This window comes from Osmerus eperlanus, chromosome 28 (genome assembly GCF_963692335.1).
Source record: "Osmerus eperlanus chromosome 28, fOsmEpe2.1, whole genome shotgun sequence".
In the NCBI taxonomy this organism is placed as follows: domain Eukaryota; kingdom Metazoa; phylum Chordata; class Actinopteri; order Osmeriformes; family Osmeridae; genus Osmerus; species Osmerus eperlanus.
The window spans coordinates 6,640,819-6,653,337 of NC_085045.1; the positions used below are offsets into that span (position 1 = coordinate 6,640,819).

Below are 12,519 nucleotides of genomic sequence, written 5' to 3' on the forward strand. Positions count from 1 at the left end.
CGAGCGTCCCGTCTCCTTTGACAACTCCCCGTGTCCCCGCTGTTCCTGAATGGAACACTGTGTCTGTTTGTCCTAATTAGCAGGATGAATATGATATTGCAGGGACGGGGTTGCTGGGTATGCTAATGACCAGGGCCTGGCAGCGAGGACGATTCGAACACCGGGGCTCTTCGTTGCTATGGTTCTACAGTGCTGTATCCCTCCGCTCAATGTCCTGGACTTCAGTCCCATTCGCTCCAGGAAGATTGGTGTTTGTGTTTGTTCACTTCATATTCATTCTCCCCTGTGTGCTGTGTCTTCCAGAGGTGCCCATGGTGATCTACCTGTTCCTCCTGGTGTCCCTAGTGTGGCTGTGGGCGGGCCTACACATGGGCTACAGACGCCTGTGGATGCTCATCCTCTACGTGATCTTCAACTGCCTGCTGGTGAGACCTGCCCCCCCCCCCCCTCCTCTTCCTCACCCCCATGTCCTGTGGAGCGTCCTCAGCATCGCCGTGACGGTGTCGCCCGTAGCAGTGTCGCCCGTAGCAGTGTCGCCCGTAGCAGTGTCGCCCGTAGCAGTGTCGCCCGTAGCAGTGTCGCCCGTAGCAGTGTCGCCCGTAGCAGTGTCGCCCGTAGCGTGGTTACGGCAGCGTCGTGGATGCCGTTTGAATTGCTCGGCTTCTCTTCCGTCAAATGACAAATGTCACGTTTTTACCTCGTCTCGCGACGAGACGTCGATGACCTCCGTCGTGGGTGCCCGTGGCTGTAGTGCGTGTGAAGACGTCGTGGTGGCGGTCTCGATGCTTGTGTGTCAGCGCGTGTCCCTTTAGATTAGACTCAATCCATTTCATGGTGCATGGCTTTCTAGAGGCATTTAGGCAGTTAGGACTCAGTCAGTACAATATTGATTCCTTAAGCCACTGCACTCGTCTGGCCCTTGAGACTATCTGTCTGTGTGTGTGTGTGTGTGTGTGTGTGTGTGTGTGTGTGTGTGTGTGTGTGTGTGTGTGTGTGTGTGTGTGTGTGTGTGTGTGTGTGTGTGTGTGTGTGCAAGTGCAAGTGCAAATGTGTGGGTGTGTGTGTGTGAGCACGTGTGTGTGTGTGTTTGTGCGCAAGTGCAAATGTGTGGGTGTGTGTGTGAGCATATGTGTTTGTCTGTGTGTGTGTGTGTTTGTGTGCAAGTGCAAATGAGGGAGTGTGTCTGAGCGTGCGTGTGTGAATTTGTGTGTGTGTGTGTGTGTGTGCGCGTGTGCGTGCGTGATAGAGAGTGCGCGATGAGGGCTGTCTCCGGCAGGACTTTGAAGTCGCACTTTGATGTCTGACTGGGGTGAAGAGAAGAGCTGAAAGCTCTCCAGCAGTAGTAGAATAGTGAGAGGGCTTATCACCCCTCTATCTCCACATTCTGACCTCACCCACACCGAGACCCAGACTCTCTTGCCCTTTCTCTCTCACTCGGTCCCTCCCTCCCTCCCTCTCTCTCTCCCTCTCTCTCTCCCTCTCCCTCCCTCCCTCCCTCCCTCCCTCCCTCCCTCTCTCTCTCTCTCCCTCTCTCTCCCTCTCTCTCTCTCTCTCTCTCTCTCCCTCCCTCCCTCCCTCTCTCTCTCTCTCTCTCTCTCTCTCTCTCTCTCTCTCTCTCTCTCTCTCTCTCTCTCTCCCTCCCTCTCTCTCTGTCTCTCTCTCTCTCTCTCTCTCCCTCCCTCCCTCCCTCCCTCGCTCTTTATTTTCCCCCTGTTCATTCTCTTTCTTGTCTCTCCCAGAGCACAGTGTGAAGATAATTCAGAGCCAGCGCCGATAAGACAAGGCCATTAATGCGATGGCAGATAGCTCTATCTGTGTTGCTAGATAGCTCTGGAAATTCCCAAGTCCCTTTCATTGATATCGAGCCTCCAGGAGTTGCACGACAGCCGGTAGTTAAGGGGGATATGCTCTGAACTTGTCAACCCCAGTGCTTCAGTTGCTAGTTAGTCAAGTCTTAACTCACATTGCACAAGCCTGTTGGCTGTCGGCACATGGCACATGTAGCATCAAATTTTGTATTCATCTACTTTGATATGCAGTGACACAGGCAACCCGGTGTCTGCTGGTGATGGCTGGACGCTTTTTTGGGGGGTGGATCGGTTCTTGTGAATGTCTCTGCCTTCTGTGACTTTCTCGAAGACGTCAACAGTCCATTAAGTGAGCTCGTGCGGGGCCCGAGTGATATGTCACATCCACACGACAAAGACGACAGTAGCACCCTAAAGTCCACGCCTCCTTCCCTCTAACTACTAATTGGATGATGTCGTCCGTAGGTGATGTCACCGGTCGCGCTGGCCCGCTAGCTCAATCAGGGCAACGATGACATCATCTTGTGGCTACGGAGACCGACTTGCAGTGGTCAGCTACCGCACTGGGCCTGTTGTCACACTATATCCACAGTCGTCCATCAGACGATTTTATCTGAGCGTCCAAACTGCATTTTAGTGGGAACGCAAAGGAATCAGATGCTTGGCCTAAGTGTAATTGCCCCTTCTGCATCGTATCGATCGTCCCTCTCTCGATGCCTACCGCCTCAACCTTCTTCCAGCTCCCTTCCAACACAAATCAGCTCTCTCCGTCTCTCTCTTTCTCTCTTTCCCTCGTCCTTTCATCCCTCTCTCACCCCACCGGGGTGCTCGTCCGTTCTCTGCTGCCAGTGGGGAAGGGGAGAGAGAGGCAACGCGGCAGAATAAGTCGTTTTGTTCAGCCGGACAGACGGCACCATCGCATCCGTTCTTTTTTTTTTTTGTTTACGGGTAAACAGGAAATAGCCGGAGACAGACCCCCCGAGGGGGGTGTGACGTCTGTGAGAGAGCAGGAAAGGCACAGCTGGCCGGGACAATCAGTCAGTCCTCTCGCAGACAGGTAATGAGGTTCCGAGGCAAGCCACGTCCAAGAACATCGATTAGCCGTAAACAAACACAGCTGACCTAGATTTCTCGAGCGCGTCGCCCTGCACAGGGAGTGGTGTGTGTTCTCTGTTGCCGGAGCTGTTGCCATCTTCCCTGCCTGCAAAGGAGCAGTTATAGAGTTATTGTTCACTAGAATCTCGGTTCAGGAACGAATCTGCATTAGAACCAAGAAAGCTCTTTTTTGAGACGATCTCTAGGGCCATCTGTAGATACACTGAGTAGAATCACCGGAGCAGAGAGGTATCTTGTTAGAACCTTCCATCAGCATATTAGTATGTTTTTTTTAACGGAGTGCATTGGTAGGAATCTTGTCCAAATGTAAGTGCAAGTATTCAGTGCGTTGTGTTGAACGTAGACGGTGTCCTATAGCGACGCCGAGAAGGAGCCGGGCTCGTTGGCGTGTACAACAGATTACTGACAATAATGAAGTGCAAAGGTCGGCCGCAGGTTCAGCCCCCAGGGTAGGGTCGGAACATTACAGTACATTTGACCTATTAGACCCTATTAGATCGACAATCATTTCCAGTCCTTTTCATTCACGTCCCCTGCCTAATGATTGCGTAACCTTCCATAGCACACAGCTACTCAGTTAACAGCCAGTCATTGATTTCTCCATGTTTAGGGGGCAACTTTTGGTCCCTCTCAGGTTAATCAATGTGACCGCAAAAGTAATTCGCAATCTGGAATCAACAGAGATGAAGGAGATGCCGTGTTCAGGTTTGATGGGTGGATGTTTCCCAGAGCTGGCACAGGGTAGGATGCTACTCTGCTACTCTGCCACCCCGCCACTTTCTCTTTCTCTCTGTGTGTCTCTATGTTTCTTTTTCTCTCTTGCTTTCTCTCTCTTTGTCTGTCTGTCTCTCTCTTTCCCTCTACCTCTCTAGTTCTCTCTCTTGGTCTGTCTGTTCCCTCTGTCTCGTCCACCTCCTGTATCTGCAGGCGGAGCAGCATCTGCATCTGATCAGGCTGAATAATCCAATCTGGAATTGAGTGAAGTTTGTTTATGTCAGCTCTGGGTCTGTGTCTGCCTCGTCTACCGGTCAACGCCTTCTTCTCCCGCCATCACAGGCAGGCGACAGCCTTTCGAACAACGAAGCAGGCCTCCGCGCGATTCAATGAGCCTCCATTTCCTGGAAGGCCTGTACACACCGCTAGGAAACAGCTCTGTTCATTGTGGGCGGGGCCAGCTGTCCGTCACGAGCGTTGCCACTGGAGACGGACGGATGGCAAAGGCCAGGTCGAGGGACCCTTGGATACCTGGATGTGTGGGACATGATAATGGCTGTCGTGCGTTCTTTAGCTTAGATGAACACACCGAGTTGTAAGACTGCTGTATAGTCTGTGTGGAGAGAGCTCGCTACAGTGTCAATATAACCTGCCTCCTGCCAGTCACTTCATCTAAGTCCTCCTCCTTGTGACTCAATATTCCTCCCCATTGATCTCGCTGTTCCTTCCTTTATTTTTTATCGAGTGAACTCTCTCTTTTCTGCTCTTTCGTTTCCATTCTCCACCTTTGTTCTAATGGTGGACTTGCTAGGTCCTGACTTGCTAGGTCCTGTGACCCCTCCCCCATCTTTCTCACCTCTTCCCATCGTTCTCATGAGGGTCTAATGGTGTCCTGACCTTAACTCTGGAATCCCTGCTATCCCTTGTCTCTCTCCTTCTCTTTCTTAGGTTAGAATGAGGATTAATGGAAGTTTGCTAATGCATTTTTTTCCTCAGTCCTCGCGCTGCCTGTCTCTCTCCCTGTCTCTCTCTCTCTATCTGTCAGAGAACACTTACATAAGTGTCTGAGAGTTATAAAGCGAGTTCCTCCCAATTCACAGGCCTTTAACGACGTGCTAATCACCCTGCAAACGGGACGGATGAAACGGCCTCCGTGAAGTCGGAGACCAATGACAGGGGCTGCACACACACACGCACGCACACTGACTCACGCGCACACACGCTCATACAGCTCTCTCACACACACACACCTCAAGCCATAAAACACACAGATGGCTGCCAAATTGTCCATATTTCTGCATTTTTTCTCTTTCTCCAAGCTGACTTCCCTTATTTACGGGGACGCCAATAAACAACGATGTCCGGTAAAGACGATTATTTCCGTGATCACTGCTTATTTTCCCCCTTTTAGCAAGTCCATCTTCCCTCGTCGGGGTAAGGTCTCATGATCTACTGCACTGGGGCCGTGGGCAAGCTGTGGTAAATGGAGGGTGATTTACAGTAACAGTTACCTTGACTAAATGGCAAGTTATTGAACCACATGAAGTGACGGAATAGAGCTAAGCAGTGATGCGATACTGAGATGGTAAGCAACTTGAAATGAATGTGATTCCGAATCAGACCCATAAAATAGCTTTTTTTTTTTTTTACCAAATGGTTGTGTACCAGATCATGGTTTACTTTCTTACTTCCTTTGGGGATGGGAGGACAGGGGGGGTCAGTGAGGATGAGGATGATACAAGTGTGGTTCAGTGGTGGTGGGGGGGGGGGGGGTGTAATACAGGACTGAATCTCTATCTGTGGCTGCCTGTTGTCACGGTCTACTGCAGGGGTGTTGTGAGATGTCTGGTCACCCTGTGGTATTTGACACCATGGTGTTGTGGAGTAGTTCACACCGGGTCTTTGTTGAGAGAGAGAGAGAGAGAGAGAGAGACGGAGAGGGAGAGAGAGAGGGAGAGGGAGAGAGACAGAGGGAGAGGGAGAGAGACAGAGGGAGAGGGAGAGAGACAGAGAGAAGGAGGGAGATAGAGGAGGGAGAGAGACAGAGAGAGAGAGAGAGACAGAGGGAGAGAGACAGAGAGAGAGAGAAGGAGGGAGAGAGAGAGAGAGAGAGACAGAGAGAGAGGATGCAATGATGAGGAGATGCCGAGAGGTGATGTCATTTCCAGGGGATGACGTCGTGAAGCTCTAGAATTCCCTACGCGTGATTCCCTTCAGTGGCCCGAGGGAGTTCCTTAAAAAGTTCAAACCCCTTTTCTCCTCGATGGTCAAGTGACTTGTTAAAATGGAGTTAATGGTGGTGATAATGACGGCGATGAAGATGGTGTGGACGTTTGCCGTATTCATAAAGCAACTCCGTATTTTACTCTTCTGATCATCTCCCCCTTATTAAACGCAAGCACGTTCCTGAGAACCCTTTGAGAACATGCCGGAACCTGACTCGAACCTCTCTCCTCACCCCCTCCAGGGTCTGTACGTGTTTGCGGTCTACTTTCTGATGCACAACCAGCTGTGCTGGCCGTCCAAGGCCAGCTACACGGTGGAGATGAACGGGCACGGCGGGCCGGACGCCACCTGCCAGGGCGGGGCTGCCACGGTGGGCGGGGAGATCAGCAAGTCCACCCAGAACCTCATCAGCGCCATGGAGGAGGTACGGCACGCACGCACACACACGCACTTGTACGCACACACGCGCCCGCACACGTACACGCATACGCGCGCGCTTCTTCACCTCATACGCACACGTTCATCGCGTGCACACGCGCACACGTTAGACACATGAATGCACACGATGCACACGTTCCGCTGTGCGACGGTGCTTTCCACAGCCAGGTGCTTCTCCAGCCAGACCCGGCTCTAATCTTCCCTCCCGCAGCTTAGCCTCAGGTCCCCCCTTCCTCCCACCTCCCCTGTCTCCATCCCCCCCCCCCCCTCCCTCTCCCGGGTCACATTCCCAGGGCTGTGTTTGTCCAGCCACCCCCGCCCGCCCCCCCCCCCCAGCCTCCCAGTCACACGTATCTCGCCTCACAGAACACGGAGCACCCACCCCCCCCCCCCAGAGTCTCGCACGCGCTCTGTTTGCTCTCCGCTGCCCGACGGAGTCAGCACCCTCGGTCGCAGTGCGAGCGAGCTTTACATAACCCGTGTGTGTGTGAGAAAGAGAGAGGGAGGGCTGGCTTTTCACGTATGCTGTAACCCTTCTGACCTTCTGGCGGGTCTGTGCTCACTCTCTTTCTTTCTCTCTTTCTCTCTCTCTCTCTCTCTCTCTCTCTCTCTCTCTCTCTCTCTCTCTCTCTCTCTCTCTCTCTCTCTCTCTCTCTCCATCTCTCTCTCCATCTCTCTCTCCATCACTATCTGTCCATCTCTCTAGCTCTCTCTCCCTCCATCTCTCTCTCCATCTCTCTCTCTCTCACACACACACACACACACACACAGATAAACCCCCGCACATGCTGCACATCTACATGGATCCAAACACAGATAGACATGAATATTACATATCCCAGAGACGCGCGCGCACACGCACCACCTAAACACTGGAGGTCACCCAATAAGGTGAGAGATAAGACCTGCAGGGGAGGCTGGGTGGCGCGGGCTGGGGGTGGGTGGAAGGTGGCTTAAGGCCAGTGTGGGTCTGAGCCGGGGGGTTGTGTGTGTGTGTGTGGGGGGGGGGGGGTACATTTTATTCAATTTCTCCAGGGAACAGACCCTGTGAGGTGTTTCTGTGCTACTGGGATCCACTAATCCTGTCTTATTCATGAGAGCACTGACGTTCCGTGATGGTCCCTAGCTGGTACATATCAGAAAGAAAATCAATCAGTGCAGGGGGAGGGGTGAGACTGGGGAGAATCTGAGAGGGGGGTGTTGGGTAGGCCTGTGTAGGGTGCTGGCGTGAGTTATATGATCACCCCTCTGGAAAGGGGATATGACAGAGCCGAACAAGTGCATTCTGTGGGCTAATTCACCTAACTGGGACATTCTGTACCTCTTACAGGGCAGGCTGTGATAGGCTGGGAGGGAGCGCATTCACAGTGTGGGGGAGAGAGAGAGATAGAGAGGGGGGGGGGGGGGGGGAGGGAGAGAAAGGGAGAGAGAGGGAGAGAGAGGGAGAGAGGGAGAGAGAGAGAGGAGGAGAGGATGGAGTTCTCTTGGGAAAAAACCTGCGCTGGGCTCTGGTACTCACACAGACCCACACTCACACGGTTTCTCACTCCCTTTATCTCTCTCTGTCTCTGTCTTTCTATGTCTGTGTGTGTCTCTCTCTCTGTCTCTCTCTTATTGTCTCTCTCTCTCTCTCTCTCGTTCTACTACCATACTCCACTGGCTGATGTGAATCCCCTAGCTGATGTAGCCTTTAGCACTTCACCCTCAAACGTCTTAGATTGACTGGAGATTAAATTCTGTCATGAATACGGTCTTGAGGGAGGGTTATTCATTTACATGTGTTAGACGTGTTACAACCTCCGCCTCGTCATCCCCTAACTCTGCCCTCTGCATGACCCCTTGTTTTGCATGAATCCCTTTTGGGGCTGTTTGACAACATAAACTCTATTTGACCCCTGCCCCCCACCACCCCCTCCACACACACACACACACACACACACACACACACGTCTCAAACTGGATCACAGGGCAGGCAGAATGGGACTGTTCACCACATCAGGAACTGGGGTCTTGCTGGGGCGGGTCTCCGCTATGTCACTGGGCCTGTTTGTGTGCTCGTGTCAGGTGACGGTTGTGGGTCTACAGCGCTGTGGGAGCCCATGCTAAACGAGACGTGCCAGCAGCCTGTCGCTAGCTGCCTGCCCCGTTGAAGTAGCTGGATGTTTGTGTTTGCTTGTGCTCCGCCCGGGCGATCTCTGGAATAAACTCATTTTCCATGTTCTTTCTTTGTGCGAGTGCACGTGTGTGTCCGTGTGTGTGTCTGTATGCGCGTGTGTGTGTGTCCCCGTGTGTGTGCCAGGTGTCCGCGGACTGGGAGCGTGCGTCCCTGCATGCGGGCAGCCAGCCCAGCAGCGTGTACAAGGCCAGCCCCCAGACCCAGGGCTTCCCCACGGACGCCGGCTTCATCAACACCACCCTCGCGGCCGATGAAGAGTCGCAGGAGTTCGATGACCTCATATTTGCCTTAAAGACGGGTACGAATCCATAACTGGCTGGGAATACTTGGGCCTGGAAACTCTGTTGGACAGTCTGTGATGAGCACCCGTTCGTTGTCCAGGACTTGTCGTTCTTACTTTCTTTAATGAGTCACCCAGGAATGGGAAGCACAGGTTTCAATGTAGCAGTATCCTGTCCACACAAGAATGTGTCCTGTGTGTGTGTGTGTTTGTGTGTGTGTTTGTGAAGTATCGAGTGTACCCCGTGTGTGTGTGTGTGTGTGTGTGTGTGTGTGTGTGTGCTTACTATTGTGTACTTGCTAGTGGCATCCATTACAGCCGCTAACCCTTCTCAGTCGTTTCACTGGGGGCGCTCAATCTCCCAGCCTGGAGAAGATTTCTCCTCCACCATTAAAGTTTCATGAGATAAAGGTCTTACTGCAGGCAGATACACAGCCCACCCCCCCACGCCCACCCCCAGCGCAGCCCCACCGCCAACACTCAAATCACAGTAATCTTCCCCACGCTGCTTGAATAACAATAAAAGGCCCAGTTGAGCACATGCCAAGTAGGGCCTGAACTGCTCTCTGCTCCTCCTGACTCGTAGGAGTTAGATAGCAGAAGAGCTGCACAGAGCCGTGTGACCGGTGCCATTATTACGGACTCAACTTGAAAAGCAGTCGGCTGTCTGTCTGGGCTGTGTGATGTCATTTCACCTGTTCCATACCAGCATCTTAGATTAGATGAGGTGATTCTGGACGTGGTTCCAGTGGGGTTTTTTGGGGGGCGCTTTGTATTCTCATTCACCTTCTCGGTCCCCGACGTCGTTTAACACTTTGTGTCCAGACACACACACACACACACAGTGGAACATAACGTGTGTCCCCGTTCAGACACAGCTGTTTGTGGACGTGTCATGGAAAGAACTCTGATCCACTTTGTGACCTTTGCTCTGCGTGGTTGCCATGGGGGGGCTGGGGGGGGGTCTTGTAGGGACCCATGTTATACAGAGGTTCGTCTGGTGCCTTAGCGATAACTAGGCCCCTGAGACGAGGCAAAAAATCGGCCCCAGGGACAACACAGCCAATCACCGTGGCGACGGCACATTAAATGTCCCTCTAGAGTGAGCGGGTTTGAGAGACGAGGAGGTGTTAATGAGGGGAGAGGATGCAGAGATGATCGAGTTACCTGAAATCAAAGTCTTGGCCCACACCAACCCGTCTGCTTTGAAGCCGTGGCGTAATACGGTACGCACAACAAGTTGTTTGTGCCCGATGTGTGTGTGAGAGCTGAGATGAGTGGCTGTCGTGGAGTGACAGTTGCTTTGAATTTCTCTCTCTCTCTTGTTTTCCTTTCTGTCTTTCTCTCCCTCCCTCTTTTTCCTCTGTGCATTTTGTGCTCTCTCTCTCTCTGTCTCTCTCTGTCTCTCTCTCTGTCTGTCTCTCTCTCTGTCTCTCTCTGACACTCTACATTAGCCATAAGTCAACATACTTCCACCGTCACCCGAATTAGCCTCTAGACTCACTGCTCAAGTTAACACAACAGAACCGAACTGGCAAGGGAAACTCCCAAGTCAAAATACCATAGTTATTGTTGATGCGTCTGGATGCTCAGAAAAGCTGATGCAACCCAGTGAAATGAAGGAAAACATCATCGCCAATCAAAGTCCTGGACATGGATGTTTAACCAGGCTTGTTAATAACTGGTTGCCTAACTGACTGGGACTGCCTCAATTACCCTGCTGCTGTTGACCCGAGGCCAGATGATGTCACCCAGATCATGAGGGAGACGATATGGTCAAGTGTGACCCCCCTGCTGACTGGCCATGCTCTACGTGAACGTGGTCATGGCTTCAGTGGAACAGTGGTCTGGATGTGTAGTGGGACAGAGGTCACTCGCTCAACGTTTGGTCAGCGCTGCGAGGCTATGCACTGGCCTGGTCTGAAAGGACGGCATTTGCTGTCAATTATCAACAGTTTTGATAAAAGAATGAGGACTTTGAGATGCCTGTCCAGGTAAACTTGCTGTGGGTAAAAAAAATAAGCTCTGAACAGTCTGTTAAGCAGCCCTTTATCATTATGGGTCTTAGTTACGTAAAGGGCCATCTTTAGTACATGATTTCTTATCATTACTGTCCTTGAGTTACTGTAAATGGTCAGCTATTTCTTTTCAACCAGAACCATAAACAGGACAACCTTTGTGATACTTGGCAAGGTGGTCTTAAACTGATGGTCTTATCTGGTCAGATTTCAACCTTAGTGTCTTGACCTTCAACCTCACATCTCTTAACTATTGAGACTTCAATTTCCACACTTGCGGTTGGATGTCGGGTGGGTATTGCTGACCACTTGAATACATGACCAAGACGAGTTGTTGATTCTTCCGGAACGTACCGCCTCTAATCCTCTGTTGACTCGGACAGGGCGCTCCAGCAGTTGAAGCCATATATGCTCCCAGACTGTTGAGAGTTTTTTCGTTGCTAGCTGGGATTGTCATGCATGTTTCCTCTGTGTCCACCTCAGGTTCAGGCCTTAACATGAGCGACAACGAGTCCCTACACGGGAGTCCCGACGGCGGCAGCATGGCCAACTCCCAGATAGTGGAGCTGCGTCGCATCCCCATCGCCGACACACACCTTTAAACCACCATCTTGCTTTTTTTTTTATATATCGGAGAGAGAAAAAAAACACAACAGTATTTTTATACTTCCACTGCCTTTGCACTAAAACATTGTTGTTGTCTTTTTTTTTATATAGTTTTCTGTTTTAGTTGGGTGATGTCTTGAAAGACTGTGATGTTTTTTTATGTCTGTTTTTATATATATGTATATGGATATATAAATGTTTTACTAAATTAATTTCTTAAAAGTCCTTGATGAAGTTTTTGAAGCGGATGTCTCTCGGGATGTAAATGTTTTTGTATAGTTTTTAGTAAACGAGCGGCCTTAAACCCCTCGGCAACGGTTTGTGTAACAATGTTAATAAATAATTCAACATCTATTTGATCTGGTTATCATTCATTAATCAGGTCTGTGAAATGGGGGGGGGGAGTAATACAGAGAGAGAGAGAAAGAGAGATAGAGAGAAAGAGAGGACCACTTGTCTGAGACTTGTGGAACTGAGGTATAGAAATGCTGAGTTGCCTTTGTGTGTGAGCGGGGAGATGGGGTAACTATATGTGAATGAACGCAGTCTCCTCAGGGAATTTCACAAACTTGTTCTACGCCGTCTGAGAATTCTGGCACAGGGAGGTAGGGAGATGTCAAAATACTGCTGGTGTCTGCAGAAATAAGTTCCAGTAGCGAGAACCTAGATTGAGGACATTTTCAGGTTAAACTCTAACCAAGGGAGTTATTAGGGTCTGGCAATAGTTGAAGAGAAGGCTTGCAGACAGGCAATCAGACAGATAGGCAGGACATTTTAAATGGTGGGATGGAGGAGCAAGAATCAATCTCAGCCCTTTTCCCCTTGGTTAAGGTCAGACCTTTGCCCCATTGACCCCTGGGCTTGGCTGCTGGACAGAACATATCCTGTGCTTGGTTAACAGAGGAGAGATACTCAAGTATGATTTCACGGTAACAGCAGAGAGAGATACGACATCATCACTGGAATCAGATAAACCATCTGATCATATTGTTTGACACTGAGAACAACAGCCCCACTAATGGCACCTCAGGAGATTTCCACAGCCTATCAGCTAATGAGCTCAGTCTTCCTGCTAGGATCAAACTTCCAAGGGATTGAAGTCGGATATTCTTCAGTTCTGGTAATAAAACGAGAAAA

At 51.0% G+C, this 12,519-nt stretch overlaps 1 protein-coding gene across 1 annotated transcript in view; it reads left to right on the forward strand.

Annotated features, from left to right (window-relative positions):
* adgrv1 (adhesion G protein-coupled receptor V1) overlaps window positions 1-11,734 on the forward strand; it is a 75,053-nt gene extending 63,319 nt beyond the window's left edge. Inside the window, exons 83-86 of the mRNA XM_062454095.1 lie at window positions 81-425; window positions 6,106-6,288; window positions 8,602-8,776; window positions 11,260-11,734. Of these exons, the coding sequence (XP_062310079.1) occupies window positions 81-425; window positions 6,106-6,288; window positions 8,602-8,776; window positions 11,260-11,378 (822 nt within the window). The 3' untranslated portion in view covers window positions 11,379-11,734. The remainder of the gene's footprint in view (window positions 1-80; window positions 426-6,105; window positions 6,289-8,601; window positions 8,777-11,259) is intronic.
* Window positions 11,735-12,519: the final 785 nt, after the last annotated feature.